This window comes from Athene cunicularia (genome assembly GCF_003259725.1).
Source record: "Athene cunicularia isolate RWA chromosome 3 unlocalized genomic scaffold, athCun1 chr3_part1, whole genome shotgun sequence".
NCBI lineage: Eukaryota > Metazoa > Chordata > Aves > Strigiformes > Strigidae > Athene > Athene cunicularia.
Window position 1 is genome coordinate 119,657,667 of NW_020799097.1, and position 27,515 is coordinate 119,685,181.

Consider the following 27,515-nt stretch of genomic DNA (forward strand, 5'->3'; position numbering starts at 1 on the left):
CTGTTTATTTTTTACTGGTGAAACTTATTTATCAGCAGCTAAAATTTCCAAGTAATTTCAGCCTTTTTTGGTCTGCAATACTATCTCTTCACATAGGCCTTTTAGTTCTCATTTCCATTCAAATTCAATTTGTTAACATCCTTTCTACCTAGCTCTTCTCCCAACTTCTAAAATTTCATAGACAAAAAAATGACCAGAATTTATAACAACTGTGCAGCACTGGCAACAGAGACACAGAATTTAAGCTGCAGCATAGGGTTGAACCAGGTGAGTCAAATTAGACAGTAAATCAGCTATAAAGTCCTGCTGAAAGGGACAGGTCTGCAGCTCCAGAGAAGTATTGCAAATTAAAAAATTAAATGAGTATTTATCAATTAAAGCTTAACTTCGACAAGAAGATTAAATTGTAATTATTCAAGTATTTAAAAGGTTTTTAAACATTTTTTTTTAAGCTTTTTATGAGTTCAGCTTTGACAGTATGAGTTTAAGGATGGCAGATCATGTACCTCATCCTTGCTAAATGATCCTTTTCTAATAGCTTAGAGAGAATTCTACTTTTTTTTTTTTTTTAAAGAATTTGCTCTTGTAGAATTTAGTTTTTCATTTCTATTTCATTTTGGAAAACTAAACTTCCTGTAAGGCTGCAATTATCTTGCACTCTGTGGATAACACAAGCAGTCCACATTGTTAGCATGGTGTTGTTTTCACCCCCCCGCTCTATGGACAGGATGTGCCCAGAAAGTTGACAAAACCATTGTGTTATGTTACTGGATTACTTACCGGTGAGTAGAGAGCTCTATTTGATCACCTTCTTTACCTACCACCATTGGCCTTTGGGGGTCTCCCACAAGCGCTGCACATGACTCTGGAGCCCTTGAAATTTCAAATTGCAGGTCGGTAAGCTCATGCATTGGCATATATTTCAAGCATTGACTTGCCCCTTATTACATGAACAACAATACTGTACAGAGACCTCTCCTCCCTCAGTTACATTGTAATGCCATTAGTTTCACAAGGAGGTACCTGAAGTCCTGTAAACAGGAAAAGTTTTAAATGAAAAACTAACTTCCCCCCACCTCTGTCCTTAGTTTCTTTACAGGTCTTATCTCCTTGTAAACAGAAAAATTAGCACCCTGCTAGGGAAAACATCTAAGAACACAGAAGAAAAATGCATATTTGCATTTGCACAGTCTACAGAGAATAAACTTTTTGACAATTCTCTTGGCTTTATATATTATTTACATCAACATATGCAACTACATAAGGCAGTGGTCAGACAGCTTACCAAAGCAAAGAGAAATGGCCAATCTGAAAGCCAACAGGCCCTAAATAAAGTACAGGCATTTAATGAGGTATACTTCGATTTTCAGCAGTAAATCCTGTGATTGACATACTCAAATGGCAACAAAGGCTCTAAATTCACACTAAGAGTGAGGAGAACAGAGGGAATCCTAGTAGTGTTGTAGTACAAGTAATATGGGCCAGGTCAATGCTAGATGCATGCACAGATGCACATGTTTACCTACCTGATATTTCAAATTTCACCAATTCCAGCTCCATAATGCAGTGCACTCAGGAAACATTAAAAAGTGGGAAACAGTGACAGAGATTCCAAGCTAAAGAAAATGTTTCAGTAAATAATTATCTGTTTGTGTTTACATTTGTCATTATTTCCAGTTCAAAATGAGCAAAATATTTTTCATAGCACAAACAAGATACATAGTGATCGTTTGGTTTTCAAATACCAAGGCAAAAAAATTTAATTGCACTAAGTTATCATTTTATCATCTAAACTTTAGGATGGTCAAAGGGAAGTAGCTTCTGATGCTACATTGAGTCTCATCATATACGACATGAAATTTATTAGCAATCCGCTGTAAGTTTAGGATGGCACAACAAAATTTTAAACAGGAACTAACCTTTTCATTTGATTGTCTTCTTTTCTTTAATTGAATGAGATCTGTTTCCACCTTTTCAGCCAACTCCAGCTTCCTCTTGTTCCTCTTAAAAGCTGCTAAACTAAACCCTATAAAAATAGTTCAAAAGCATTTAACTAAGTAAAATCTACTTAATTTAAACAAATACTGATAAATTGACATTTTGGAAGCCTCATTCCCCACATCTTTACTGACACGAAAAGCATCAATAAAAAAGCCAACAACTAAGTATTTAAGTTTCAGTACAAGATGTTTACATCTTTTCCCAAGTGAGAAAGTTTTACTATTGTTAAACAACAGTGATGGGTAAAATATCTAGCAGAAACAAGTTGCTGAACACATATGGAAGCTATGTTGGTCTAAATATCTCTGTTTGGCAAAGAAGCAACGCTGCGCAGAAGAGAACGGAATAAGTGGCTTGTGTTAAAATTATTGTTTTTGACTGCTGACAAGTAAATAGATACCATGTGAGCTCATTCTGATAGCCATAAAATTAGGCTACTATTTTATTACCTTAATTGCATATCTGTATGTTTACCCATATATTTAAAGCCACACAACAGTCTAGCAATATTTTTATGTTCCATAATCAACACAGTATAAAGACCACCTAGGTCTTGCAAAGACAAACATGTATTTTCCACATCTAAGTCCCTCATTCAGAAAGGAAGTGTTCTCTAAAGGGGATTAAAAAAAAAAAATTGTCATGCTTAAGAGACCAAAATGATATGTTCCCATTTTAGAAGTTTCAGTTCATGAAAAAATTGCAGATATTGACATATTTAGTTTAAACTAGTTTTATTATCCACAGATTTAGGGGGTTTTTTTAACATCCTCTTTGAAATATAGAAAAAAGAAGAGGGGGAAAATGTCTTCTGTCACTTGTTTAGTCATGCAAATCAAGCTATTAGGAGGGCAGAAGTATACACAGGTAAGTCACTAATTCAATGGAAGTTAAAAAGCACAGGTATCCTATTTAATCTATAAGCCTTAAAAACTGTAATTTTAAATGAAATTCTGAATACAGCTACATCACTATTATTCAGAAGACTGGAACAGCTGCAAGAACAGTCTATGAATAAAATCAATATTGCAGAGCCAACAGAACACAAAGCTTTCATTTACAATTCTCAAAGTACACAGACAGTGAGCATTTTACTTCTTTGAAACTTCCCCATGCAGGTGCCAAAATCACCTAGTGAACCCTCCTTTAAACCTGTGTTTAAGTACATAAAACTGGACCTTAAACCACCACAGTTATTCAAGTATATAATCTAAAAGTAATGAGAAAGCTGGCATTTCTCTCCAAAACCCTAATGAATACGTTTTTTAAAACTGTACACACATATTAATCTGCCATCACCAAGAAAGGAACTCTTTCCATCATACAGAGCTAATTAATGGAGGTACTTTGGACAACACATTTCTATGTTTGAAATGAGGTCCAAGAGGTAAAAAACAAACACTTGATAAGGGGGAGAAGGCAAGGGATCATTTTCGTCTAGTGCTAATTGGAGGTGGGGAGAAACAAACAGAAAAACCTCACACAGATCAAGAATTTGTTAAACAGAAGTGTCTCAAAATAAACCAAGCCAGAATGTCGTTTTTAACAGAATTTTTAAACAGGAGAACTTGTAAGCTGACAGGACTTCAATAAATACAACAAACACCTATGGGCAGAGCCAACAATATAGGTGAGTAAGAATGGTGCCTGGCCTTGGTACTCATCAGAAGTAGGTATTACATGTGGATAAATATGCCTAAACCTGTTATCTGCTACTGCCACTGCCCCCCGCCAATTCAGATAAAAGCTATAGCAGCAAGACTAATACAAGGGTGCAGGAGCCCACACATAAAAACCTGAACAGAAGTTTTCCTTGTATTCCCAAATCTAATGCTAGCGGTGTCCTGAAACCTTCTGCAATATTTGCACGTTGACCAGTTCAAATATATGCACAAAGTTCACATCCAAACTAGAGGACACATGGGCTAGTTCCAAGCTGCCCTGTCAGCTACTCAGAGTGCTGCTTATATGGCCTCTCAGCATCACCACTCCAACTATACCTTGGTTCTTATTTCTGCTGCCATTTTTTTCCACAACATATGAAATTGCCCAAGCTTAACAGAGATGTTCCATTCACTGAAGTCCCCAGTCTCTAGGTAAGCCATTAAGCAATTTTCAGATTTTACCTTGTGCTTTAAGATTCTATCTGTCTTCGCAAAACAAGAAAAAAACCTGAAGATTTGCTTTCAAGGATCTAATGGTTCACAGTAGTTTCTTATCTGCATTAATTCAAAGTGGTACCAGGAAGCTAGGAAACACAGGGCAGCAAACAGGCCATTATTAACAAAGCAGCATAGATTTTTACTAGGCAATAAGAAACACTAAGTATGAAATTAGGCTAGGGATGTACCACCTTGTCCATGTGGACAGAATGGATGACTACCCTACAAAGCAATGATTTTGGCTAACAAGAAGCACAGCGCTTAGTCCTCAGGTGTCAGAAACATTTTCAGTTCCTGGGCACTCCAACTGCCTTTCAACTGTCTGCTGGGGTAAAGATTTATCGTGCATTTTCTTTCTTTTCCTACTTTGCTAGTCTTATATGTGGGAGAAGTGGTGCAGTGCATCAAGAACTCTTTAACTGGATGAACAGATGTCCAGTGCCCCAGGAGATGCTGTGGCATGAATTTTTTGCATATCTTAGGCCATGTCAGACAGACAGATGAAGAAAGTTTTCTAGTAACATAGAATGATGTAGGCTGGAATGGATCTTAGGAGGTCATGTAGTCCAGCATACTAGGAAAAGCAAGTCCAATTCAAACAGGCTGCACAGGAACTTGTCAAGTTTTCAACACCTCCAAGGATGGAGATTTGACAACCCCTCTGGGCCCCTGTTCCAATATTTGACCAACCTCACGTTAAAAATTATGGTTTTTTTTTAATTAGTCAAAATCTCACATATTTTAATGTATGTCGGTCCTCTCATCCTATCCCTGTGCAGACACCACCACACCTAAGTAATATAACACTTAAAAGCACAAACACAGAACAGTCTAGGTTAAGGAAGCTAGCACACTTATGTAGTAAAATAAACAAACTCCCAGCCTCCTCCACCAAAATATCTACCAAACTTAAACATCAGCTCCTATTGTGACAGATACTGTAACATTTGTCACGCTGGAAAGTTTATACTGTTACACTAGAGAGAGATATTAGAGAGGTGCCTGTCATGGTTCTGTTCTTCCAGATGACATAATTGTGATCAGAAACAACCAAGTCTGTTGGGAGGAGTGGGGGCTCTGGAAGTTCTTTTTCAGGGGTGAAGGACGGTAGTTTTTTAATATCATGCCTCCCTTCCCAGAGTTATTTATATGAATTAATGTAGTAATTCAATCATTCTCAAGTTTTATTCAGATGAGTATGAAATGTCATACCTTTCCATACTCTGAGGGGAAAAAAAGACTATTCGGAGTTCCCTTAGAGTGGAAATTCTCGCACTCAGGCTACATTCAATTTCAGAATAGTTATTAGGATTAACTTTCATCTGAAAGTTGAAGATTTTGTTTTAGCAATGACTGATTAATAACTGCCTTTCAGTGTTTAGGGAAAATAATTTTTATCAGCAATTATCAATTCCTCTTAGCAAGATAAAACAGCTAATACCTCCAAAGCGACCAAAAAAATTGTGAAATAAAGTGCCAGTTTGTAAAAGAAAACCTAGCATTTAATTTTCTCCTCTGACATAAATTTATGCCAACTGAAGATGATCAGTTAAAAATAAAATATCTTGTATCTTAAATTTTACTTTTTTCTTCCCCAGAAGAAGGGAATAAAGACTAATAGGCAAGTGCAAGGCTGGCTGCTCTCAAGTTTATTCCTGCCTTTGCAATGTTCTATCTGTGTAAAACCACTACAAATGCCATTAAACCGGTTAGTACTCTGGTTGCTTTGTCTTGCTTTACTAGTGAGAGAAGAAACTAGAAAACACAACTATGCTTCACACTAAACAAACATATGGAAGATTAAATTATTTTCTGAAAACAACCTGTAAGTTTGGTCCTTGACAAAGAATACATTATGGTGTTTTAAGTCCAGTAAAACATTTTATGAACTAAAAAGTAAATTCCAGGATTCAAATGCGCTTAGTTAATGATGCACACATAACATGGAAAAATAACCCCCTGAAAAATTATTTTGAAAATAAGCGCTATATACAGAAGGAAAATGCCTACACACAGTTTAAGTTCATAACTCATACTAAATCTAAAACAAAACCTCAACTTTGTGGTGCAAGGACACCAAGAAATTTCATTTGTCCTAAATGACAGCACAAAACCCACTCTCACCTTCTCCAACAAGAGAGCATATTCCAAGCTTGAGAGAGTAAAAGGACACAACACAGTGTTGAAGACAGGCATGTTTTCCTAAAATGAATGCAATATAGCTAAATCAGCTTGATGTTGCCTGGGCCAAGGAGAAAGGGAAGTAAGAGAGGTAGAGCTTATTGACTGAGAATGGGAGGAAGCTAGAAAAAAAGAGAAGGGAGTAGATAGAATTTTAAATTGAAAAATTCTTGGAGCTATTGTTGTTGCAATCTATGGAAAGGTAATTAATATAACATTCTTTGATTTTGCTCAAGAATTAAAAAGTTTAGATGCAAACAAAATATGTGTTCAGATAAAAGCCCCTGACAATTACTACCCTACACAGTAATAGCATGTAGGCTCAGACTCATTCTTAAAAGAACTCGGAAGCCACAGAGTACAACCAGCCATTCTGTTTTGCTTTCTCATTTATGTATATACTGCCATAAATAAAACTACTTCAGAGCTGCTGGAAGAGGAAGGGGAAAAAAGAACAAAAAACCCCACAGCTTTACAAAACGACTGTCTGTTAGTGTTTAAACTCCATGCTCAGGCCTCATCCAGATTAAAGACATGTAACAACTGACAACAGAAGCATATTAGAACTAGATTATTATTAAAAGATCAGGACTTCGGTCTCACAGTTATGGTATTTATCAGATATCCCTGCAATGCAGCATGGGCTGCCTCTTTAAGATTAAATAATCTTCAGGGACCTGAAAACATCTTCCCAGTTCTCCACATACTCCCTTCAACCCCACAAGGTACTGACAGGAGATATCCACAGGTACTCTGTACTCAAATATATGGTATTTGGGGTCTAACTGGGCTAGGTGGTGGAAGGACTGGGTGGAATACTTGGTCACGGTGGTGTTGTAGAAGTTAAGACAAGTGTAAGAAGGCTCAGGGGCCGAGCACAGAACACATGGAAGTAGCTCCTGCTCAACACCACTTGCCTGCATCAGAGGTTGATATTAGTGGATGTGGTGTCAGAGTGTGTGCTTAATAATATGATTAGTATTATTATCTATAAAAGCAGAAGAAAAATCTTACATGCACATCTTGCACAAAGTTAAGACTGTTACAGATCCTCCTGTTTTCCAAAGGTTCCAATGTTACTGGGTACCCTGATGAGACAGGGCCACGAGACCTTCACTACATAATTATTAGCACAGATCCATCTCCCACATTATCATGGTTAGACAATAAATACAGCTTTTACACAGGCTTTTTACATTGTTCTCACCCCTTAAAGAGATGAGAAAGTAATTTTCAGCAAGCAGGTCAGTGGAAGAAAAAGAAAGAGATCATTGGTCTCTGAGTCAGTTCAGAGATGTCATCTGTGTGCCACTTGTTTGCTGTAAAACTTCCACATCATTTACTCATCTCTTGTACTAATCCTGTTGGCACTCTGACAGTGATCATTCCCGTAACTCCTTTTACCGTTACACTATGTACAAGTAAAAATGTAGCTGAAACTGTTGACAATTCTATTATATAATGATACAGTGACTAAGTAAATGAAAGACAACTGCATTCCCCATTCTACATAGCTCTTCAGAACTTTTTCCTAGTCACTCTTCACAGCCCATTAGAAATGATCCAGAGAGTAGAGGTAAGAAAAAATTATTACAGAAAAAATTAAATTGTCCTATTCATGGAGTCCTTGAAACTACTGAATTGTACATACAGAATAAATTGCAAGACTAAGGCTTTTTTTTTTTAAAAAAAAAAAAAAAAAAAGGTAAATTTGATACATATCTACTTGTAATTCTATCTCCGTGTACTTTAAATAGGACAGTAGCTGACAGGCTCTTTATTATAATACATTAGCATTTCTTGTCCAAAGTTAATGCAAAATGTTTTTAGTAAAAAGTTCATGTTTCCTTAAAATTCCCATGCTTTTGTAAGCTACATCTATTCCTTTACGTATTTTCAGTCTAGGTTGAAAATTAAGAAAATATGTAAGTGAACAATTAAGTTTGCAAAGTAACAAATAAGTAAAAGTAACAAATACAAATTTCTAACACCACTAAATCACAAATCAAGTTCAGGACAATACTCAAACCTTTCTATTTAGAGTGGTAGAACAGCAAGCTGGGAACACAAACAAACTCCAGTGTTTCTATTAGAGGCATAACAAATTTTTATGCAACAAACCATTATGCAACCTATGAGTTTTCAGCAATCCTTGTTTAAAAGAAAACTGTAAATTGAAAATACCAAGTCTAAGAATATTTTTAAATCTTTGAAGTACAGATTGAGCTCTGACCAATCATATAGCACCCCCTGGCAGACATTTCTTATAGTCAGCTGAAAGAACCAGAAAGGAGAACTTTTCTGCATTTTATCTTTCTATTCCATATAAGAAGAGAATGCAACTATTGAAGAGAAGTGAATTAAAAAGGAATATACTAGCAAATTAGTTAACCCACAAGAATTAAAATGATCCAGTGAAGAATTCTGTTGAGAAGTTGCTAAAATAAATGGCACAAATGAAAACAGACAAATGAAAATAAATTTCATTTTAACAAAGCTATTTTAAATGACAAATTAACACCACTTATGCTTGTGTTGGGACCAAAGACTACTAGTGCTACTTCCCATGTTGTCATACTTTGACAGAGACAACTTGAATGGGGAAAAAAAAAAAAAGGCACTTCACATCAAAAGCATAAAAAAAACCCTACTATTTTTCTCAGATCACTACTGTATAGATCTGTTCTTCATAACAAGCACTCAGGGTAAACTGTTGCTGGATGTAGCATTTCTGACAATAAAATAGCAGATTTTATTCAGATCAGATTTTATTCAAGTCTCAAAATAATGGAAAAGAAGTAGTTCTTCAAACAACCCATAGTTAAGTAGTAAAGTTTTTTGCAGATGCTAGAAATATGGGCTCAAGAGAAAACAACAATTGTATGGTATTTCTACATGGCAGAAAATGCCACCGATTACCTTCATGTATGCAGGAACCAGTTATGAGTCAGGAATGTAGAGTCTGGGATAGCAAATGGGGTAGGGAAAGGGAAGTATGTATTTGCTCTGTTGTTAGGTTCTTCCTTAAGCATCATTTGTGGCTACTCTTGGATTCCAGTTATCAAGCTATGTGAATCCACTGCAGCTGGTTTTGTTCTTGTGTAATACAGCTTACTGACGTACTTATGGTCACTTCCATGTTGTTAGAGATAGAGGTACAATCTTGCTGCACGAGTAGTTACCTTCCTTCTCTTTCCCTTTGAAGACTTAATGTTGAAAGCAACTGTAAGATGCTGTCTTACACCACGTTATCTTTGTCAAATCAACTTTGAATCTACTATAGGCTGAACTGAAAAATTCAGATAAAAGTGGTTTGGTTCTTACTAACATAGGCGCAGATATTGATAGTCAAAGCCGTACCTCAAATTTATGTTGCCTAAAGTATACTTTTAACATTTTAAGAGGTTGCACAATACAGTAAATTAGCGTTTCTGAACTGTAATTACACAACACATTGATCACACTTTTCAAAGCAGTCTCTCTAGCACAGGGTAACAAAGCTCTAGCATAAGGTAGTACAGGCTCTAGTACTGGCAGGAATTAAGCTCTAGTATGGGCAGAAACTAATAAATTCAGCCTTCTTGCAGACTGTAGGCAATACAGGCAGATCACATTTCTTTTTTTTTTAAAAAAAAAAAAAAAACAAACCACCACCACCCACTCAGTACCCTGGAAAGCCACCAGATTTCTACTAATGGTAGAAATCCCATTTCCTCGCACACTTGGCAAACTGAAGAAGACAAAGCAGGTGATCCATGACATAACCTTGATGTAGTTCAACAAGTAACATGGTTTAAAACATCATTTCAGTTTGGTACTCATATACTTGGATAGTTCAGAGAGAATTATGGAGTGCGACCACAAAGCTGATCGTGCAGCTTTCTTTGTAACTGATCAGACGGAGAGCTCCATCCATGCAAAACCAACCACACAATCCCACAGCCTTACAGCATGTATAACATTACTCTTGCCATCTCAGGCCCAGGAAAAATGAGACAGAATAATGTGACTTCAAGAATATATTTTCCATGTGCAGGACAGAGAAGCTAAAACATATGTACCTAGTTCTCCCTGCTAATACTTATTGCAAGTATATGGCTAAGGTTTAGCTTCAGCGGGTTTGGGGCAGTTGGGTTTGTTTTTTGTAATTAAGTTACTAAACGTATTTTCATGATGTTTGGCAATCACTTTGTTCTTCATTTTACAGAGCTATTTAACAGTCATGTAATTTCAAGTTAATTTACCCCCAATTCTCCAAGCAAGCTCTATGATAGCAATTGCAGCAAGTATAATAAAAAACTCCCCCATTTTTTGAAATTTGTTACATTATTTAGTGCAATAGTTCACTTCAGATGAGATCTTTTGTAGTTGCTTGGAAACAACATTCTCTTTAATGCTCTTTAATTAACAGAAGCACCTCTAAGCTTCTCTTACCTAGTAACACTGGAAAAAACAATTCTGGCTTTCTTACATGTTACTGTGAGGTAGTTTTGATTTCTCTTCAGCTATAATGAATCCCATGTTGTCATACAGGGTGTTAACAGTTACCATCCAGCCTCATGGACCAGCAGGCTACACACTAAAAGACTAGCTTTGCTAAGAACTGGTATGGAAATCAACATAATATCATTTTCTACAACTGATTTTTCAGATTATTTGCTGTTGTGGTTTTGTTCTGGTTTAGAGAAAAATCAGATATACTACCATTAACAATTATTCAGCAAAATTAAGTGTACTAAAATGTTAGGGAAAAGGACAACTTTTAAGTTACTCAGGCAGTATTTTCCCAGATGCCTCTTAAAATGGTTAATAATGTAGTCTTATGTAAGCCAGTACTGCTTTCCTGTGTATCCATTTTAGGCACTTAAATAGCAGACACTCTCATCCCATCTTTTTTAGGGAAGGAAACTGAAGCACAAGACTACAAGTCAAACATCTCCTTTATGTAAATCTAGTTAGACATAGGCTATCATTTATTCTAAGTTGAAGTAACAGAGAACATCTGCAAAGAATTCAGTTTTAAGTAAATTGCTCAGTATTACAAAGAATATCTGATTATATCAGTCTCTGCCACTGCTTTTTTCAGCATATCCTTCAACTACCCTAATCTGAAATCATTTTTCCAGGAAAACATTCACATAATCTACACTCCAGTCTCAACAGTCACAGCCTGCTTCACAGCATCAGTTCATTCCTAGTGTAGGTCCATCCTGCACAATGGCTCAAGCAATTAATCACACAGGTGTGTGTTTCAGTATGTATAAATCGGGGTGAAAGCAGGGATATGGGGAGTGCAGGGGGGTTGGCAACTTTAATACCAATATTATTTTCATTGACATTGCAACTGCAAATGGCATTTCTGCATTGATTTTGCAATAAGATTAGCTTCACAATCCTGGTAACTGTTTTGCTAAATAGAAGTATGCTGAATGTACTGAGGAGACAAAAAGAAATCACTGGTGTTTTGGAGCAGGTTGGTCAAAATATATTGGCTGGGATTACACTTCTGATGCATCTACTATGTAAATTCACAGTCTGGGTTAGGTAAACCAAACTAGCAGTGGTCATCCTTATTTTTAACCCATAACATGTAGATTTGCTCTGACCAGGGTACCTTTTTAGCTAGTAAGAGATCATCTAGCAATTAATGTTACAATCTAATCATCTCTGTCACAACGGAAACACACTGGTACTATAAACAATGGAAACTTCTGTGCATGCAAACAGAATTAGACAAGAAACCTTCCTTCTGGAGTACCTCCTACACATAAGTAGCAAAGAAACTATTTAGAAATAAAGCTGTTCTGCTTAATCAAGCTCAAAAGTTGTTCTGCAAATGCTGCTTTGGACAGCAGATGGATGGGGCAAAAGGTTCAGTCATGTGGAACTAGAAATCAAAACTTTCTGATCAAAATGAAATGTACCATGAGTATGTATGAAAACTGGCATGATCAAGTAAAATGCTGCCACTGTTTCAGAGGTTACATTTAAGCACTGAGTAATAGCAACTTTGAACTGCAATTTCTGGATGCTTACCTACATTTAGAACTAGCCATTAATGGGAGCCCAGGGTTTCAATCTCCAGTTTAAGGACTACTCATATACTGTATACAGTAATACTGTTTACTGTAAAACAAAGAAACATTCTGTAATCTTCTGTGTTCTCCTTTTTCTCTGGGTAATGATCTCTGATTTCTTTCCTGCATAACTTCAACAGGAAATGTAGGGCATGCTCTCACCTATAGCAAACTACAGACTAGTAGCAACAGCACTTTCCAAAAGGGAGGGGGACTGAAGAAGAGAAGGAAGGGGAACCACATACTCCTTTCCACGGATAAGTGAACTAATTTTTTTGGCCTAATTTATGGATGCTGTATCAATAGAACATAATTACTTCTTTTATTTTTAAGAAAGAAAGTTTTTGTAAGAGACGTGACTATTGCCAGCATACAGTACAATCCAATTCCATTCTCTGGGTTGGGTTATTCCACTATATTAGATGAAGCAAAGTCTATCTAGGTTAAAAACAAAAAAACAAAACAAAAAAAAAAGGCAAATGAATTTGACAGCCTGTTTGGACCAGACCAGTTCTGAACAAAGACTCCGAGATGCGTGTAACTACAGAATCTGAGAGTCAAACTGCACCTGCTGAATTTAGACAGATGGCTAGTTGGTGCTTTTAGCATCCAAGATGGACCAGAACCTGAGACTTGCAGGACTGAGCTGTTAAAGAGCCTATATTTTGGTAAAAGAACTCCTTCATTGGATTTATTCCTAGAATCACAAATTCACTTGAATTAAATGTTACTAAAATGCAGCTGAAGTAAGAGTTTATATTTTTTTCTATTTAGATACTTAATAGAAAATTAGCAAACTTAAACCATCCTTGTATACCATAATACCATAAGCTAGCTGAATGTTAGGAACAATGAAGTGATGTACACCTCAAAATATGAGGCACCATTTAAAATTACTCTGTCCTGTTCTTCCTACTGACACCACCAGTTTACTCACTTGTAGCCATGATACCTGGAGGACATGCTGGTATCCCGTGATCAACTGCCCATCTGTAAGCTCCTTCACCAACTAAAAAGCTAGGAGACACAGAAGAGGGAGTTTAAACAAAACCATGTAACAAATCCCCCTTTTCTTGCAATTATTTTTTCTATTTGGTTTGGTCATTTTAAAATCATAAGCTGTCTACATTTCATAGAAATGTCAGCTATAATTACATTTGGCAACCTTAAGTAGTTTCATTAAAAGACTATGCAGCTCTGACATTAAGTTTAGTATTGGATAAAAAAACGTGCTATTAAATTTGAAATTAATTACCAAATAGCACCAGCTTTTAATTGCAGCTAAACCAGGACAAAGCCATCTAGAGTCTTGCTCTCTATAACAACTTAGTAAGATCTTGAAGACCAATAACATGGGATGAATGAGGTGAGAATGGTAAGGTACTTCCAGTGAAGTCAGCCAGTGCCACATGAATATCAAGAATTATTTTGAGAAGTACAACACAAGCTAAAAATAAGCCTTATTTAGAAGGATGAAGGTCTATCTCATGGAGTTTTACCAAGCATCTGCAAAGGAGACAAGTCTACCGCATTTTTAATATACTTGCAAAAACCCCAACAACCTATCTTAATTTCTAGTCAGTACTGAACACTTTACAGTAGTGAGACAGTATACACTGCTGTGACAATGAATGATAGCAGAAAAATATACACGTACATTTAACTTTTAAGGAGAGGAAAAAAACCCAAGCCTCAATGATCTATACTGTTTCCCCTTAAAGAAATTAACCTGATTCCCTGAAAAGGGGAATGCAGTAGTTGAAAATCACACATTTTCAGACTGTTGCTGTGCAACAGTACTAACAACAGCAACGCGATAAAGGACAACTATTTCCAGTCTTACCTTCATATCCCCCTTTTGAAATAAGAATACACAACTGCCTAATGGACACAAGAAATAAAGACTGAGGATTTACAGCAATTTCAAAAAGCGTTACAGAAATACCAGGTTTATAAATATAAGGCTAAAGAAGTTACATCAGCTACAAATATGTCCCTGAGGCTACCTAGCACTACAATTCTGAGAACATTATTGATATAGCAGATTTGTTGGCATTGTTGGAAGTTTTCTTGACAGTGCTGTATCTGACTGACACCTGCAGCTTTCAGTATGTGTATCCTGAGGTGATACTTTGTCTTCTCTATGACTTAACTAATACAAGAGGTGTGTCCAGTCTTTCCTTACAAAAGTCTCAAACCAAAAGTTTATCTATATGAGAATTTGAATTTTTAAATACTTATTTCTTACCATCGTTAGTGCTGCTCCAGATAAATATTGTTCATGTTGCAAGATACTGTAGATTAAGTTAGTGGGTACTTTGGGAGAACTCGAGCGTCTCCTCTTAGGTAAGCTAGTGCTCAAGAAACAACCTGTCACTTTCATTAACGTAAGAGAGAAATGCAAACTGTAGCCAAACCTAATTAAGTAGTATTCTCCATTGACTAAAAGAAGGTTTTGGTCTTTAAAGAAAAGTTTTCCATCAACAATACATTCTCAGGAAGTAAATAAGTACTTCCTGTTCAATAAAACAGTTTACACAGAGGAGAAGGGTAAGTGGAGAAAGTATCAAGCTCAAATATTTGGAGTTTTATATATGGTAACTTGAATAGCACAGATCAGTCAGAAACACTGCATTTTAAAAGCAATCTCACAATTGCCTTTTTAATACTTAAAAACACAAAAACAGTCACAAATACTTAATGAGTGCAAAAAAAGCACACAAGAATGTCTCAAAACCTAGGTGACGTGACTTTTACTTTGCTCACACTTGCGTTCTTAATTCCTAGATTCCTCTTCCCTTCTATAAGATGGGCACAGACAAAGTATTTTCCTCTTCTGGTCCCAAAGAATAGCTGGATTAGTTGAAGCAGACATCAACTTGAAGCCCCATAACACCATAGAGATCATTCACCTTGTTTAAACTTTCCAGTTCAAATGTCTTGAAAGGACAGCATAATCACAGAAAAGTTAAGATAAACAGTTTACAAAAAAAAAAAAAAAATCAGTATCTTAGTGCATTGTTGTCTGTACTACTTATACTGTATCTCCTATTAATTGATATAGGATTAGTTGGTAAGAGACTCCTACAGGACATACAGCATGAACTCAGTTCTGCAGGTAGTCAAACACATATAATCTAAACAAGACTAAACAGTCTTTACACCATCCCAAAAAAGCAAGTTCTGTGATCCGGCTTAGCACACAGCCACACACACAGTTGTACTAGCCACAGATGATAGGGTGGCGAGAGGGTGGGAACCAGCAGAATGGCACTAGGGAACTGCCTTAGTTGCCATGAGAATCATCCATGTAGCCATGCAGAAAAGCTGCAGCAGGCAAGAATGAGCAGGGCAATACTTTAAGCTGACATAAAAAAAAACCCCAACTACCTTTAAATAACTACCACCAAGCTTGATTTACTGGGGGAGAGGGAAAATAAGGAACAAAGCCAGTGGGCTACAGAAATGAGCCAAAACCCCACCAAGTTTCAAAAGCCTTTAGGCTAATACAAAATACAATTTTCCAAAGGGGGAAAAAAAAAAAATAAAAACCAAAACCAAAGGATGAATGAGTTTGTGCTCTGTTACTCTAAAAGTTGGTTCTGCACAAATAAGATAAAAAGATCTTTCTTGCAAATACATCAAACGAAGAGTACTCTGTAGTTGGTAAAGGCTCAGAACACACAGAAGATGAAAACATCCTCCCAGCAAGGAGCCAATGCTTGAATACTCTTTCCAGTTCCAGGCAAACTAGACCATATTAATGAAAAATGCAAGTCAAGATCTTTAAAAATGGTCTTTTTAGGCCATTTTCTCCAAAAACATTGTTATCCTGGTGCTGTTTGCTCCAAACAAGGCCATTTAATATGGGCTGCATGGAGACAGGCCACACCAAGCTAAACAGAAGTGGCAGAAGGAGGTTAGGTTCATTAAAGATGGCCAAGGTGATCCTGAATGTAACAAACTCACTTTGTAGCATTTATTATAAAATGCAGCAATCACTCTGAAATCACCCTTCCGAAGAAAAAACTTCTGAATATAGATCAGAGATAAAAAGGTGGTTCAGGTCTTCACTCTAGGCACTTTCTTGACTACACACTGCCCTACAAGTTACACTATGTACATATCCTGCCTACAGTACTGTAAAACTGTGAAGAAATTACAAATCCCTGTATAAGCAAAGAGGGGCAAAAACCCCCAACCCTAAAAAGGGATTATTTCCCATACAGGTTACTTTTAATACTGAAAAAGGAATACAGACATCAACTTAGACATCAGCAGTACTAAAGAGCTCTAAGAAAAGAGACATTCAGGTATATTTGTACCATCCTGCAACTCTTACATATCTACACTTAATAGTAAACAATGTAAATATGCCTTTTTTTCCTTACAAAGGTCAAGGTCTCAGAGTAAAAAATAGAAAATCTTCAAACTTATTACTACCAAATATCTAATCCATTATTCTGTGACCAAAGACCACCTCCAAAGATCCATCCAATACATAATTGTGCAATTGTAATAGTGATTTCTTTTGTAAAGTTATGCAATGAACAGGAATATCTTTTACGATAATATGTAACATTTACATGTTCAGTATTTTCCATTCCTGCATACATAGGCAGAGAAAATCCTGACAACATCAAGTTAAATAAGTATGACAGAAAGATGTAAGAACTTTAGCAGTTTCAACAAATGCCCTCATGCATTCAGGGTTTCTCCACTTCAAACTTTTCCAATTTTAATTTGGATAGTGGGATCCTGTATTTTAAACAAGACAACAAGATATTGATCCAAAATTACACACTCTACAGAGCAATTTACAGCAAATTGGATACATCGGTTAGGACACTTGATCGCTCCTTCCCAACAAGCTTACCATCTCAGAATAAAGTCGTTCACACTTATTAGAATTTCTTCTACGGAAAACTAGAAATATACCACTTTGAACTGGTTTTGAACTGTCACTATAAAAACAGGTACTGAACAGGGGTAAACAGGCCAAACTAACTCCTCTGTGTGTTCTTTTATACACAAGAATCTCCATAATGCCACTTTTATTAACCCCACAGTTCATGAATTTTTCTTGTGTGGTCATGTGCCAAACATTCTGACCAGGAAACATTAAGTTAGCTTAGATCATGCTATAGAAACACTCTACCACTGGGTTTCTTTAAGACAGGTTCTTAGGCTAAGCAGTATCTAAAAGATTCCCAAATATGCTATTTGTCCATGAGAAACAAGATGAAACTTGCTTATCTTTATAAACAAAAAATCAGTTACTAAAATCCTGACACTTGGTAGGAATGCCAAAATACAACTGCTCTCTTGTCATTTGACTATATATATATATATATATATATATATATCCAGCTTGTGCAGGAATATATTTCTGTCCCAAAACAGCAATGTGCCATGCCAAATCCTGCCAGAAAGGCAAGGCACAAAATTGTCAATAGTCATCACCTACAATGAGCGTGAACTCTATCATTCTGGACTTGGGGTACTCTGTACAGGAGCATCTACCAAGGCAAGCACAAGCCATCATATTCCACCAGTATAGATTGTTCCTGGAGTCACTAATTTACTCTAATAAAATATACATTCAAAATGCAGAATGGGAAAAAGGAAATGAAAATATGTATTAGGCAACTCAGGTCCACAACATTTGCACAATAAACTGTATGTGCTGGCTCCAAAGAAAGTTCACCTCTTGCCTCAAGACTTTGAGCTCCTTTGTCTTTAAAGCATCTGTTAGCCAAGACCTTGCACAGGGTTTGACAGATTTAGTCTTGTTGTTTGAGGGCAAGGGGATAGTTTCTTTTCCATTCAGTTATTTTTACATTATAGCAGCATAAACTAGGTCATGCCAATATGCTCTGCCTTACAACAATGTGTGAAAACGTTGTGATGATACAAAACAAAATCACAAGTGCTTGCTCTGTAGCTAACTCCAGCGTTAGTTCTGGAACACCAAAAAACCCCACCTCAATTGACACCCTCTTTAACATAACTCAGCTATTCCCCTCTTTCTTCTGACACCTGAAGAAATGAGCTATTAACAGCAATTGAAATTCAAGTTCCTATTCCTCAGTGAACTTATCTGAAAAAAAGTTATCTCACTAACTACAGTTACTCTTTTCTTTTGTCATAAAGAAAAGAGTTTTAAATGCAAAATCTGCTTGTTGATGGTTTTGTTTCAGGGTGGCTTTTTTTTGATTTATGAACTTCCTTTGCAGCACGACAGAACACTGAAACAGTGCTTTTCCTCACTGTTTAAATTGGAATACTATACCATCCAGCTACAGACTATTTGGCTAATTTTACAGAATACCATAATAAGGAAAGTAAAATTTGTGAATCTAAACATACATGTTTTAAACTACATAAATGCTGGTTTAATACATCTGCATATACTGTAGCCCATTAGTTAGCAAATGGTAGCAAATTTCTGCAACAGGCATAACTGAGGATAGCAGTCAATAAATATGAATGAATCATTCAAGTTCTCCACTTGTCAATTTAAGCTGCTAATGAAAATAAGAAGGTTTCAAGAGCAATCAATTCTGACACATATAATGGGTTGTTCCCAAAATGATGCAGTAATATTTAATGCTGCTATGCACTGAATCGTTACCTCTTCCATCGAAGTATTATATCCATCTCAATAAAGGAGTGCATGTTTTCACTGTTGTTGTAAATACTATTAAGTTTATCTTTAAAATAACTTCCCATTTTGGCTAAGAGGAAGTTACTGAACATTGCACATTTCCACACTATAACTACAAAATAAAGCCACAAATACAGGCAATAAAGTAGGATTCTTTTATATACTTCTTAAAAACTGTTGTTTTTTTTAAAGGTAGGCAGAGGCAAAGGCAGTAGAATTGCATTTACATCTTGATGTATTTAGTGATTTTTCAAAATGCTACAGTAATAAACATAAGAATTCAGTATGACATAACTGGAAATAATCACACAGGCAGAAATTATCACAAAATGATGTTGCCATCTATTCACAATACTTCATTTTACCCACAGCTTCATCAAGTGCACAAGTTGTTTCAAGATCAGAGAACAAAGCTTATCTTCTTTTTAACGGCACACTATCACTGCTATGTAAAACAGCACCAGCCTTCTTGGGATAAGATATAACCTTCAAATTTGCATGCAGTAGAGATGAAAGACCAAAGTAAAGTCAAGCAGAACAAAGCAATTACCAAGGTGGAATTCTGCCAGCAGAGAGTTTTCCCTTCTGCCCTTCACACAACAATCTATTTGCAACTGAAACTGGATTCTTGATTCCTGAAAAAATAATTAGCAAAAAATGGGAACAAAACATTAAAATATTTTTCCACATAGCACTGTAGTGTTCATTTTTTCAATAGAAGTCAGCTTCCTTTAATTTCCAAGGCTTTACCAAGTCATCAAGAAACACCTTATGTTATGTTTCAATCTAATAACAACAACTTTATCAGTTCTTCCTTCACTGATGTTCTATCAGTCAGTCATGACAAAGCCTTCCAATCAACATCCCCCCCACTTTTTTTGTTTGCTTGTTTTAAAAAAGAAACAATTATATTGAAACATTAGGAGTAACCACTTATCACAGAAATCTCAAATTAAATCTATAGTATTCTACAAGCCCAAGATATTTTACGAGTATTAATTTTTTGAGATGGAAATAGCTTTCATTTGAATCTATCTGGCCAAAACAGGGATAATAGGATTCAGGCTTAGCTTTCTCTCACTCCCTCATTTCCTCCTTCCCCATGACTGGAAGGTTACATTTTGTAAAAAACAAGCCTTGAAACACTTAATTTTACTATTTATTTTAGATTTTTATCTACATGAGTAAGTTATTACCACAGTTTAGAACTATTCAAGGATAAAGAACAAAGCTTGAAATGTTGTCAGAAAAGCTATTCAATAGTAACAGTTAAGGTTGTTCAATGTACTCAACACAAAACTTCATCAATCCCTATTTGGGACTGTGTACCTATATTTGTTTCGTACTGAAAGCTAAAACTAGACAAAAAGAAGAAAAAAAAAAAAAAAAAAAAAAAAAAAAAAAAAAAGAGAGAGAGAAGCACATTAGTTCAGCTTAAATGTCCCATACACAAATGTATCTAACCTGGTAATAGTAACACACAAAATAAATCCAAATGTACCTGATCCTGTGAGAAAAATTATAATGAAACCAGCTATAGCATATATTTATGTCCCAAGCAAACAGCTTGACAGATGAGCAGCTGTGCCCATTCTCAAGAATATGTGAGAGGCTTCAGTTTGGAGGACAGCACCCTGAACAGCTTTCTGACACTACAAAGAAACTCTGGTCCCTTTTTTTGGTCCCTAATTTGAGCAGCTGAACTAAGAGAGCAAAAGATCAATTGGACTTATGATTGAATTATATACCACTAAGTTTTTTGAGGAGACAGAGAACAAAACCAAATATAAATCCCAGTTTAAATGCTTGTAATTTTTCCTATTGTATTTTTTTATTACAACGTTATCATTCTACAAATTCATCTGGACAAACTCACTCTCATTGTGAATACTGTATAATATCATACAATTGTTCTGCATCAAAGGGTTATCAGTGAACTAATAAGACAATATGCCACACAAAGCAAATTAACACAAAACAGTATTTCAGGGAGCAGGAATGTCTCCCCCTTTTTTTAAAGGTGGTGGAATTTATTTAAATGAGGCAGAATTTACAATGCGTGTCCCCCTCCAAAAAAAATAACAAAAGAACAAAATTTATCTTTGCACTTAAATCACTAGTTAGCTTTATAATATGTAATTAACATACCACTCAGTGCTCCAACTGCTCCAAAATTTAGTGACTTTCCATCCATTATACTGGCATCACATTCTATCTCACCCAGAAGGTTTAGGTTAGACCCCAATCCTGCATTTGTAAAAGGAGAATCCTAAAAATAAGAACAAAACACTATAAGGCCACATCCATAACAGACTAGATCAAAACCTCTGTATAACTGATCTGATGATACTAAGCTTGGGGCAGTGCACTTTCTTATTCTAGTAGTTTAATCTTCCACAACCAAAACAACAGCAATTTGAACAGGGCATCTCAAATTACTATAATGGATACCTTATACCCTCTCTAGGGTGCAATATATCTCAGGTGTAATAATGCATTAATATAAAACACAATCACCCAACAAATTAAGATGATCATTTATATGCAAGTAAAAGCCTTACAACACGAGTGAAAATCTCTCCCTCCCTCCCCCAAAATATACATTTCATTCAGTCTCTAACCCATCAAGTAACACTTAAGTAACGTCTAATAATCGTTGCACAGAACACAGTCTGCCTTGGACATTCTGAAGTATGACAGCAGCAAAACAGAACTGTCCCTTTCCTTAACATCCTAAGCCTATGACTGCAGCTCTGCATGCAGAAATAAAGAATTGGCATCAGTAACAAGTCATTTGGTAAAATTTCTATTCAATCATTAGCATTACTGCAGTCTGGAAGTTTCTTGAATCAAAACCAAGATATATTTCATAGAAAGTATGAAACAACATTTAATTAATTATAAAACTAACTCCTCTTTTATTAGCACCTTCTGTAGCGTTTTGCAAACTCAAGGCTCTCAGACAAAAAGCTTTGCATGCTAAAATTAAAATCACCCATTTTTGCCCCCACATGGACTTTAAATTCAAAATTTAAAAGTAGCACAGTTCAGGAGTCTCACTGTCAGCTCAATATAATCCCCTCTTTTTAGATGCAAGCACAAAATGAGTACAGAACAAAGAAAGGTAATAGCCCAGAACTGCCAAAACCAGTAAAACTTCAGAGAAATGCTACCCGCTCTTGGAGTTTCATATCTGTTTTTATTATAACAGTGTAACAACCTGATATGAAAAAGAAAAATGGCTATCTAGGCCACATGTGAACACATCAATGAAATTACATGGTCATACTTTTACAGTACAGTACATGCAATAAAAGCTGAATCAGAAAACAAATCTACTGGAAACAGCTCAAAGTTCTGTCTTAAATGTTAACATTAAATCTTCTTTTTTGTACATAATAATTTGTAATGAATACAAGGAAACGAAAGAGAGATCACACAGAAATGAAATATAAATTTGATGTTAGTAAGCCAGTTAGTTTTTGTTAAGTTTCAAATGAGCAAGTAATGAGTAAATTCAAAATCTGTTTTGCAAGATGCTGATTCTAATTTAGAGAGATATTTCAAGTGTTCTTAGGGTTTGAGTCACCAAAACACCATCTTCCTGAAGAATCATGAATACATAATACACGATTAATATGTAATCATGAAACAGACCACAACCTCTCCACGTTCCTTTTATACTACTCATCTGCATCTTCTGTTTTCCTTCTTCATCCAAGAAGTAGTAGAAGATTTTATCCCATTTTATCCCACACCAGAACAGATCTTCAAAATCACTGTGTATATTCATTGTGGTGTTCATTTTGACAGCTATGCCTCACAGCAAATAAGTAAATTTGAAAAGATTTTAGGATAATGAAACATTTGCAGTTTAATGCACAGGGAATAACTTTCCCCAGAAGGAGGAGAGGGGGGAGAATATGATTTTTAAAAGGCTACCAAGATGATGGCTTTGAAAAGGTGGAAGACTGCAGAGCAGCTGCTGGCTTAACAAGACTTCATTGCTCCCCAGGCTCCACAAGCATGAAGAAAACTGAGTCAGTGAAGGTTAGAACAAAAGGATCAGAGAAGTGATGGGAGGAATCTGAATGCGAATGGTGAAAGGTACTTAGAGAACAAGGTAAAAACAGGAATGCTTTAGGATGAACAATTCTTACTCATAGTGCTGTCCAAGTTCCTCACCCCTGGGTAATCAGAGTGCATAGACCTGAAAGCCTGGGAACAAATTTCTAATGCTCTCTTCCAAAAAACGTTTGCTCAGTGCATTATAGTAAAAAGCATTAGCAAAGAAGAATAATTTCATGCTCCACAACTTTGTCACTGCCACAGAGCAAAGACAGATGTTATTTTAAGATTAGATGTCATGGAGAGAGGAAGAAGGACTCAGCAGAACAGAAGTCCTAGTAACACTGTTCAGAATCCTTCTGCAGACAAGACAAAGCTCTCTACCATCTGATAAATATAATAATCAAGAGGGTAGGGAAAAAATACAGGATACAGAGTGGCACCAGCTCACTTTATTTCTAAAAATCTGGATGTGCCTGATGCTTTGGCATAGCACACTCCTTGGCACAACATCGAGAACACACCAGGAGACGACTTACTCAGAGGATCAAGACAAAGAGAATGCCAACTGCTTCTCCCTACAGAGTATTTATCAGAATACTAGAGAATGTTGGATAAATTAGAACTCCACACCACAAAATTGTAGATGCCTTGTCAGTGGCATAACTCTTTCATTATAGGAGTCAGAAGGAATCTTACCAGTACAATCAGTCACAACACAAGTAGCTTCTCCAGTAAAAAGAAATAAAGAGCAAATTCCAAGCACCTGTACAAAACTTCTGTGGAGCTTTATTTAGCTTTACAATCAGACTGCACTCAATTAAGAAGACTGTCTCAGAACTGCCAAGAGGAAGATGGTCTACTCTCCACAGATCTGAAAGGTGATGTGATAACAGCTTCAGACAGTGCAGGAACTGGGTGTGAATGCATGGAATTTTTGATACCTGAGTGTCTCCGAGATGAGACATAAAGCCTTTGAAATGAGGCAGGGAAAAACCTTTACAAAAAATGGAAACAGAAACTCCCACCTACTTCTACTAATAGGCAAGGACATGAAATACACCACACAAATACATCTCTTTTTGAAAACACAAGTCTCTGCAAAGTCTGACCAAAAGATTTCAAGACTCTGATATACAAATGGAGGAAAACAACTTATTAAAATTAAGGTGTATTTTGAAATGAAAATTCAAAACCTTCAAGGAATGTAGAAACATTAAAACAGAAGCGTGCGTGCTTTCAAAGGGGGAAGAAAATAAACTGAGCTAAATGAAGCAGTCTCTTCATACCCTCAGACAGAAAAATGCAGTACTGCAAGAATTATAGGACCACCATAGGATGGGGAAGAACCCAGTCAAGGCATGCATCCAAGAATAGGAAAGAAGGGAAAGGAGGAAAAGTTTTATAATACATTTATAATCTAATTCTTTGGGAATATACTTCTATTTAAAAACAAACAAACAAACAAACAAACAAAAAAACCCCAAAACAAAACCAACAAGCAGAGATCGGCCTTTATATTTCTAAAGACACTGAAAAAAAAATCCCAAAACCAAGAAAGCAAACCAAGCATGAGCTCTTCGTGTTAACAGAAAGCCCTACTACCATAGAAAAGTAGAAAAGAAGAGGGAAAAAAAACAAACAAATGGCTACTCAAAGCATTTTAACAAAAAATAAGCTTTCAATTATGTGAAAAATACTGAACTACCTGGCAATTACTTCACCCCTGAAGTGTCTCTAACTTACAACTTAAACCTGTAGCAAAGGAGATAATACAAAGCTTTAAGACATTAAACAAGAGTTTCATTTTCCCAAGTTACCCATCTCGTAAAAACTCTCAAGCTACCAAGGGTATCATTTTTATTTTTAGAATCCTTTTTACTTCAAGATGTATTTATAAACGTTCTGGCAGCAATCACAGGCATGCTGAAGTCTCTAGCTGTGGTCAAAGTTGGAATGCCTGAAGAAGTTACTCAACACTGTAACACTAATAGTCCTGAATTACATCTAGGCAAATAGTTAAAATGTTGTTTCCAACATGCATTAAAGAACATTCCACCAATCTTTGATACAGTTTTGGCCATGGTTTATTTGCAACTTTTAAAAGGGATTCAAAGTCTACAGGCATTTCTTTTTACACACTGTAATTTTAAAATTTATTTTTCTGTGGGGTTTTAGTGACAAGAAGTAATGGATGTACAAGGATGAGTCACGTCCTTTTCAATTACACCAGCTAAAATGTTTTCAAAGAACACTTTTGTCACAGATTACTGTTAGCCGCACTGCTGCAAAACATCATAGTATTGCTTGTAACTAGAATTAACAACTTCCAGTTCATTAGCCATTAAAAGTTCATCTATGGTGACTGCCTTAATACAACAAGGTCGCTGGCATTGTGCTTTCATCTTTAAAGAGAAGTCCTTAGGAATAAGATTCAAAAATCTTAATTACCATGAAATTAATAAATAAACAAAAACAAGGAAAAAACAATTCATCACAAAACAAGTTGTTTCACTGCAAAATTTTGCTGACAGGCACACAACCCCACTGCTCGAGTATACCATCAGGTTCAAAATATTCTTTTGCACTGATTCACAACAACAAAAAGAAGCAAAGTAAATCGAGCAATTTCACTGAAGGAGATCGAAACCAAAATGTGACATCCACCTCTCTGCTAATCATATTAATTTCCAATTTAAATTTATAAAAAACACTCTACTGAAGTCAGATTAAAGAAAGTGATCTACACACAGTATTAATAAGCTTAGACTTCGAAAAAGTTTGAAATCTTCATCATTCTTTACAACAAACTTATGTTCTTGTCTCCAGAACCTGAACAGTAGACTTTCTGGTGCTCTATGGTCAAAGAAAAGTTTGAAATTGCACATTGTTCTCCCAGCCAGCTATAAATGCAATCAGCATGTGGTTTTGTTGAAAACTGCAAGTTATAAGCAGGGTGTGTGGACCTTCACCACCCCAGAAAAAAGCTGCTCAAATCCCTTTGTGTTTCAAGAGAAATTCAGGTTTCATATGGTGGCTGACAGCAAGAGTGCAAAAAGGAATGATAAGTCTTATGAAGCACCTTGTCCAGACCCATTTTATTATCAAAAACTGAAAGCGGTAACCCATTCATTTGTTTCCCTGCAATGACACAGTTCACAAACTGGAAAATGTAACTGCCTTATCAACTTATCAAATACAGCTGATGCTTACAAAGACCAGCACAGTTATTTTAACAGTATTCTGGGTCAGCTGCTCTTGTTACTTTGGAAAAGAAATCTACCTTCTCTCTAGTTAACTATTAGCATTGTGATCTTAATCACAGAACACTTGAGATTCATACAGTCCAACAAAGAAAGGCTGTTCTTTCTCCATTTAGAGTCTGCAAAAACAAAACAAAAAGCAGACAGCATACCACAAGCAAACTGTCAGCTTGCTCATAAAAGATCAAGAGCAAGTCTTGCGCCTCAACAAGTCTTTGAAGTGATGCCTCTTGGATTAGCTGAAATTCTGTGTAATAAGAGTTGTGTAATTGAGCGGAACTGAGTAAAAAAAAAAAAAAAATCATCTTTTGTGACACTTCAACAAAAAGATATCTGTGCCTTGCAAAGACTACAGAGTTTTTTGAATACAGCATTAAAAGTCCTGGAGAACTGTAGAAGTGATTAAATTTTTCAGATAACCTCACAGCAATGTGTTCTACAGCAGCCAAAACACCAAAAAGTTACAAACTGTATTCCGCAATGGAATCTGTTATTACATGTTAGACAAACTTTTGTTGTTCTGTATCTTAATCTGTATTACAGTGACACATGTAAACAAACATTGTTTTCATACAGATCTGTGCTATGTATCTGCCAACCCAAAATGCTAAAGTACTTTACAAAGAAGCACTATTTTTTCCTGCATAAACAAAAGGGTAGTGATAGCTCACTAGAGAGACAATCAACATACAAACTGACATTTTTACCCATAAAATTTTGTAATCGATGAGAAAAACTATTCTGTTTGCTTTGTTGACTTGCAACATGCAGTTTCTGTTTTCCATAGAGCAAAAGGAAAAACATCAGAATAAAAACCGAAGACGCAGAGATGTCTGGAGCTGGTTTCAGAATGAGATATGAGTAGATACAAACCTTTCAACATTCTAGATGCTGACAGTCTAACACTTTGGGATTTCTTAAACCAGATTCAAAAAACTGACCCTGCAATCCACACCATCTTCTATTTTGAGTATACTTTTGATTTCTCCTCAATGTAACTGCATAGCTATGTACTTTAATTTAGAAAAAGCCCAAATCCCAAACCCCATATCCTTCATCCCAGTAACAGAGATGATAACTCACAATTAAGGGGTTA

The 27,515-nt window shown here is 36.0% G+C and overlaps 1 protein-coding gene across 3 annotated transcripts in view; it reads right to left on the reverse strand.

Moving 5' to 3' along the window:
* Positions 1–27,515, reverse strand: part of TASP1 (taspase 1) — an 88,942-nt gene that overhangs the window by 53,234 nt on the left and 8,193 nt on the right. For 2 of the 3 annotated variants that reach the window (XM_026845873.1, XM_026845875.1), the window contains exons 5-8: positions 21,237–21,357; positions 19,639–19,723; positions 13,359–13,438; positions 1,920–2,026 (exon numbers count right to left, since the gene is read on the reverse strand). In XM_026845873.1, the coding sequence (XP_026701674.1) occupies positions 1,920–2,026; positions 13,359–13,438; positions 19,639–19,723; positions 21,237–21,357 (393 nt within the window). The remainder of the gene's footprint in view (positions 1–1,919; positions 2,027–13,358; positions 13,439–19,638; positions 19,724–21,236; positions 21,358–27,515) is intronic. The other variant, XM_026845874.1, reaches the window with a different exon arrangement.